At 35.2% G+C, this 7,324-nt stretch overlaps 1 protein-coding gene across 1 annotated transcript; it reads left to right on the forward strand.

The window, feature by feature from the left end:
* Positions 1–306: 306 nt before the first annotated feature.
* On the forward strand, positions 307–3,896 carry LOC107494602 (cytochrome b-c1 complex subunit Rieske-4, mitochondrial). Its single transcript, XM_016115642.3, has 2 exons — positions 307–615; positions 2,923–3,896. Exons 1-2 carry the CDS (start codon positions 453–455, stop codon positions 3,564–3,566), a joined length of 807 nt encoding a protein of 268 aa, XP_015971128.1. The 5' UTR covers positions 307–452; the 3' UTR covers positions 3,567–3,896.
* Positions 3,897–7,324: the final 3,428 nt, after the last annotated feature.

The raw sequence follows: 7,324 nt of genomic DNA on the forward strand, positions 1-7,324 counted from the left end.
CTGACATAACGTTATTAATATACTTGTGAAGACATACATTTTAAATTTTAACTTTTAATTTTAATTTATTTTTATAATTTATTTTTATTTCAACTGGGTGAATTAGTGACCCACCAATTAAACCAATAATCCAATAACTCAGTCGTATGATTACCAGTTTAGTTCTAATAACTGTAGTTCGTTCATTTATTTTAATCAGTTAATATTAGTTATTTTTTTAATTCTAAAAGTTATTATTTTAAACATGTATTACTACCCAATTCTTATTTTAAACATGTATTACTAATTTACTACCCAATTCTTTTTTGCAGCTAACTGATTAATTCCCAAAGCATCGGGACACATCGCCTCATTCGGTCGTTCCACACAACAGAGGAAACAAATCGAAAACTGAAGTGAAAAAGGGAGGAGATCAGTGAAAATAAAGAAAAGAGCTCACGAGCACGACGAAGATGTTGAGGGTTGCAGCAAAGAGGTTCTCTTCTCTGTCTTCGTCTTCATGGAGAGCTAACCATGCTGCCTCTGCTTTCGTCTCTCGGAACCCCATCGCCCCTCACTATGACTCCCACGATCGCGGATCCGCTCCCCAACCCCAATTCTTTCTCCCATTCCGCGGTTAGGGTTTTCTCCCTCTTTCCCTTTCCCTTTCCATATTCATTTTTGTTTCAGTTCCAAATCAAAACGAAACCAAACGAGTTGATTTGTGATTATTTCTGTCCCGTGCCCTTGATTTGATGCTTTTGTCTGTTCGGTATGCTTATGCGCCAACCTGATTTTATTATTATTCGTCATATCGTAGTATTGGTAGGTGCTTTACGCAAATCATTTAACTCGTTCTTGGTTGGTGTCTAGATTCGAAGGTTATGTATTGTGAGCGTGTTTTTTGCTGATTGCAATCGAACATTTGTTTGGGATTTGAGGGTGGTAGTGATTGTTGGTGGTGGTGTTCTTCTACACGTGCTATTTTGTGCCCAAAGAACAGAAGGATAAAAGATGGCGTTGAATAGTGCTCATATTTTTCTTCTTTTGGAATTTTGAATGTTGACTGCGATGCAGTGCGACATGTGAAATCTCTTGCATTTGCTATATCGTCATTTGTCGTTTCGATAGTCACAGGCTACCCTCTGTCGATAAAATTCAATTCCGACGAGCATTTGAACTCTCATATTGTGTTGGCAGTATATTCTAACCAACAGCTTTTCAAGAGTGTTTAATTGAGGGAATATATAAATAGAATAATTTTACCCGAGCCTAGCATGCTGTTGTTCTGATCTATAACAGGTTATGCTTCATTGTTGGTTTTGTTGTCATTATACATCATTTATAGTGGAAACTAGAATGACACATCTGGTTGTAATATAGACTTTGGATTATAGTAAAAACATCAAGTAACATGAACGTTCAAGAGATTGCATTACCAATGAAAAATTATGAAAGTATAAAACATACCAAGTGAGGAGCTATCTTTCTAAAATCGATATTAGCATGTATAATTGTGCTGTCAATAACTAGAAAGTTCCATTTCTAATTCTAAATTTTATGTAATTCAAATAATGCAGTCGAGTGTTTGTGCTTTTGACTCCAGCTTCTTTTTGTGTGTGTATGTTTTTTTTTTTTTTTTGGGGGGGGGGACAAAAAGCCAAAAGTAAAATATTAGGCTGATTATTTGGATAAACACCAAGTATATTTGACCAGTCACAGGTCTTCATTATAGTTATGATTGTTATATTTGTATGCTGTAAGGTATTTGTTTGTGCCATCTTATGATTTATCCGTCCTATATCACTAGTTCTATAGTTCTCAAGAGATTGTTTATTCAAGAATTCTTTTATTCAAGGTTAGGCACAAGAACTGGTTCAGTAGTTCATAACCAAATTGTGTTCCATCTTATGATTTGCGCTTCCTATATCCGTATATCACTAGTTCAATAGTTCACAAGAGATTGTTTATCCAATAATTCTGTTATTCTTAAGTTAGGCTTCCCATAACTGCTTCAACAATTCATACCCAAATTGTTGTGCCATCCTGTGATTTGCCCCTCCTATATCACTAGTTCAATAGTTCACAAGAGAGAGTTTATTCAAGAATTCTGTTAATTTTAAGTTAGGCTTCCTTGAAATTGGTTCAATAATTCATAACAAAAGTATAAAAAAGAAAAGAAGAGAGAAAAAGTCATTATTGAAGCTTATTGAGATTAATTGGTAAATATATTTTAGTTGTTTATTATTTTACAGTACAGGTACGAAAATTTTACGGAAAAAAGGGTACGGGTACGTAGTATATATATAAAAAATATATGTAAATTTCACAAACTTTTAAAAGTAAATGGTTATTTTCAACTAATAAAATATGGTTATGTCAAATTTAACATTAAACTAATTAATCTTAAATTAAAAAATAAACATTTAAATAGTCTAAATAGTCAACTTAATGTTTTACTGCACATCTAAATAGTTTTGAAATAGAAAAATAAAAAATAAATAAAATTTACTCAAAGCAATGTAATTTTGAATGAATTTGAACCAAAAAAAAAAAAAAACGTACTCAGTCACGTCCAATACATACCCAAAATGTATTTTTACCTAAAACTTTGTTAGGTCTGTAGTCGAGCGTATCTGTACCTGTCACATATGAGTACATTGCCAAAAAGCAATTACACCTTTAATTGTGCATATGTTAAATTTTAATTGTGCACAAAAACATAATTGAATTTTGGGCATCTATTCACAAGTATCAGTAAGGACAATACCCGGTGCAGCCCTGTTGCCCAAATGGTTATGCCAACCATTTAGCTGACATCACAGTTTGGTTTTTGCTATAGTTTTTGGAGCTTGCCTTCTTTTTATTTTTCAGGGTTTGCTTTATTATCTTCTTAGCCTACTTAAAGTTACTCATTACTTTTTTTTTTTAATTTGTACCTAGGTTTTGCTACTGGATTGCCAGTCCATACAAAAGAAAACAGCATTATTCCTGAAATTCCAGCAACTGTCGCTGCTGTCAAAAACCCTTCCTCTAAGATTGTATACGATGAACACAATCATGAACGATATCCTCCCGGTGACCCAAGCAAGAGGGCATTTGCCTACTTTGTCCTAACAGGTGGTAGATTTGTCTATGCCTCTCTTGTCCGTCTCCTTATCCTCAAGTTTGTGCTCAGTATGTCAGCCAGTAAGGATGTTCTTGCTCTGGCTTCACTTGAAGTTGATCTCTCCAGCATTGAGCCAGGCACCACTGTGACTGTTAAGTGGCGTGGAAAGCCTGTGTTCATTAGGCGCAGAACAGAAGATGATATTAAGCTGGCAAACAGTGTTGACGTTGGATCTCTTCGCGATCCCCAGCAGGATGCGGAGAGAGTCAAGAACCCCGAGTGGCTCATTGTGATTGGGGTTTGCACACATTTGGGTTGTATCCCCTTGCCAAATGCTGGTGACTTTGGTGGTTGGTTTTGCCCTTGCCATGGCTCACATTATGATATTTCTGGCAGAATTAGGAAGGGACCAGCGCCATACAATCTGGAGGTACCAACTTATACCTTCTTGGAAGAGAACAAGTTGCTAATTGGTTGAAAGATGCAGGAAACTAACTACCTGCTGCACCGGTTTACAATTGTTTCATTTCAATTTATTCGATAATGTCGAAACACGGCGTCGGCATCTCTTGCTCTTGAGTGCTTATTTGGTTTGTTTAACAAGTGTTTATGCAGCTCAGAAATTTAACTGTTTCTGTTTGCGTGACCTATATGACTATGTCAATAATCGCCTGCCTTTTTGCTTGTTGACATTGTTTGTCATACACTTTCATTAGTTGATGACTTCAGGCGTATTGTATAATTATAGCAATGATACTTTTAGATGATCTAGAAATAAAATTCTGCTGAAGCAGTAAAATTTAAGGAATTTAGTTAATGTGAATCGAGTTCTTCGTGGTAATAGATTACATGACTGTGTTTAAAACTTTCTACACAGTGACAGTGTATACAAATTAAAATTGCCGTTTACAGTGTTATTAGCTATTCCGTTAGTGCCAAGTTGAGAAATTCAGTAAGTTAATCCTCTAAATGGACCAAGTTTCATGTCTCACCTGAGTTCTGATACCATGTGAGTGTAATGAAGAATATTAGAGAAAAAATAGTTGAGGAAAGAGTAATTTTGAATAGAGTATTGAATGATTAGTAAATTGTATCACACAACAGCAGAGAGTATATGGTTTTAGGGGGAGCCTATGGTGTGGATGTATATAGTATCCACGTGTGATTTTACGTGGAATAAATGACATTAAAACACGTGTGTAGGGACTTAAGTGTGACAAGATGCTATTGCATCATCTCTGTTGACAGCCATAGAGAGGCTGCAGAAGTTGTCGTTGAATTATGTGTAACTAGGGTGCTAATGAATAGTCTGCCATTTTATTATCATAGTTACCTTTTTTTTGGGCTTTTGGAATTATAAAGTGGTTTTGTTTGTAACGGAATTAAAAGGCTTTTTCATGTAAGTTTTATAGTAGTTTACCAAAAACATCTATACGTAACCCAAATTATTCATAAGAAATGCTTTGAAAGAACAAAAAAGAATTGTGATAAAAATTTAGTATGTAGTGGAAGAAAAAAAAAAGTTAATGCTAAAAAATATTTTAGAAGACCAAAATCAAAGAAACATAGTGTCTCTCAACTTATATTTGCAAAATCAATTTTATGCCAATTTATATACCGTAATACAAGCACACACCTAAAGATTTCAAGTCTCCACAATGATTTGATAACAGTTAATATTAAATTTATTTCTACATATCTTGCATTAATTTAAGAGACTTCTTTTTGGTTCTTCACAATAAGAGGATTTAACTACTTCAATTTTAATTTTATAATTTTTAGGTTTGGCATATAGTCAGTAGTAATTAACTTCATAATTTTTTTTTTTTGCATCTATATGCAACTTCAATACCAATTATTCCACTTTAATAAAATTCGTATTCTTTTCTTTATGTAACTACAAATACAGATATATTTATTTGTCGATTTTCCTTCTTTTAAAGTTAACTTCACTTTTCACATTAATTTAGTTGAAATTATTTTCTAATATGAATATCATAATAAAAAACCCGTTTCGTTATTATAACAGAGGTCAATAATTAAAAAATTATGCTCAATTGGTTCATTGTTAATGTAGGCACTGCTCATTTCTTAATATAATAAACGAATCCTGTTTTTCATTACTCTATACTATTTTTGAAGACTACATTCAGACTTCATATATAGGTAATTTTTGTATACACAATTCACGTTTATCCACAAATTTTTTTTCACTTGCCAAAATAATTCACTTTTAACTCATTCACTGCTAATAGTCCTAGTCTGTTAGTCCAATACTCTAAGAAAGATTACATCTCAGCCCATTAACATTTAATTCACATGGCCCATTACTCCATTCTACCAAAAAAATTAGGCCTCTTCTCTCCATTAATTAATCTACGTAAGTGAAGTTATTACCGTTCACTAACTCAACCAACACTTCAAGGAACAGTACATGTCAGTTTTTTAGAGCAGTGGTCACATCAGATTCCCTTCCACGTGTAAGGCAATACAGAAAAACACGTCAAATCCACATGTGTGGATGTTCAGTATAAACACACCATAGAATTTTCCATACTTTTATACTAAGGCCAATGCTAGCATGAGAAAGTGATATATTTTCCTCAGGAAAGGAAATTGCGTAGTGTAGCTCATTGTGTGACACAGGTTTACGTGACTATACACGCAGACATTGTCTGCTACCGGTGACTGACAAGGCAGGGGTTTTGTCTGGAGTAAATTAATTAGGAGAGTTTAATTATTGTTTAATGAAGGTGTGTTAGTTATTGGGCTTTTTGACATTTGTTGGTGAAATTTTTGTTTTGATTAGTCTTTTTTATTTGTAAGATATATCTGATCTGTTAAAATTTTTGTGTTGGAAGAGGGGATTTTTTAGGGCACGAGATGAGTAAAAAAACCAAAAACAAAATAAATGAACATGTGAAAACAGTTTTTTAATAAAATAATATTTGGTTTCATTTCTAGAAAGAGAATTATATAATTTAAAAATAAAATGCGTGAAGCAAAATAAAAATAAAACTTATTTCGAATTAAAATTAATATATGAAAATTGTTCATACTTTGACCCAACGAATAAAGCCATGCCCAATAACGATGAAAGGTCCACCAAAAAAGTTGGCATTCATAACATGTCCGACCTCTTTTGAGAAGTTGGGCACCGAAAGGGGCTTCGCTATACCTGTCCAAATAGGTAGTTATCTCCGCAAATCTCTCCCACTATCTCTATCTTCCCTAAAAGATAGATAACAACGAACTCCCAGGATAAAGAGAACAGTTATCCATCAATAAATACGGAACTACTTCAACAAAGGTGGTTACCAACCCTACTATAAATACACTGACACTCATCAGGTATAATTATGTTCTAATCTACAAAAATCCTGCCTAAAATCCTTGCTAACTTAAGTATCGGAGTCTCTTACAGGTACCACCCTCCACCTCCTCATGAGAAACTTGGACAGGTAGCACCTTGGCATTAACAAGTCGGACGCTGCCACACAAAGGGATCTGGACCTCACATTCAGGTCCAAATCAACGTTTCAGACAACCCTCGGAACATTGGCGCTTTTATCGGGAAACCTGGGATTCAACCCCTAATAATGGCAGACCACCAGTACAAAGACAGGCATACAACATCCGAATCTGAGCCTGAGCCCCAACTAGAGGACCATGCCATTATACTTCCTCTACCACCACAAATGCATATTCCTCACGGAGAAGGGACATCAAGAAATCTCCAGCCCAGACAGATCTAATCAGAGGTCCATCCACTAACAGAGGAAGACCTTCGACAAATAACGGAGCTGTTGGGATTGGTTCATGGCCAATGAAAACGACTAGAATAACTCGAACATGAAGCCGAGCGTCAAAGGGAAGCAGAATGGGTGCTGCAAAGAGAGGTGCGATGATGGAGGGAACTGGAAAAAAAGCTCTTGCGATTAGAGGCCGAACTCCAAAGGCGAAACACCATAACAGACCAGGAGGAAAGTTCCCAAGAAGACGCGTTCGTAGAAGAGATCATGCAGGCTAATGTTCCTAGAAATTTCAAAACTCCTGACATGAATCTCTATGATGGAACCTCTGACCCAAAATACCACCTTAGAAACTTTAAAAGTCAGATGTATTTGGTTGACGCCTCTGATGCCACCTGTTATAAAGTCTTCCCAACCACTTTGATCAAGGCGGCGATGAAGTGGTTCAACAACCTACCTCCCCGGTCAGTAACTTGTTTTGATG

This window comes from Arachis duranensis, chromosome 6 (assembly GCF_000817695.3).
Source record: "Arachis duranensis cultivar V14167 chromosome 6, aradu.V14167.gnm2.J7QH, whole genome shotgun sequence".
NCBI lineage: Eukaryota > Viridiplantae > Streptophyta > Magnoliopsida > Fabales > Fabaceae > Arachis > Arachis duranensis.

Coding starts and splice junctions, on each gene's coding strand:
- LOC107494602 (XM_016115642.3), top strand. CDS start 453: ATGTTGAGGGTTGCAGCAAAGAGGTTCTCTTCTCTGTCTTCGTCTTCA. Junction 616..2,922: donor ATTCTTTCTCCCATTCCGCG/GTTAGGGTTTTC, acceptor ATTTGTACCTAG/GTTTTGCTACTGGATTGCCA.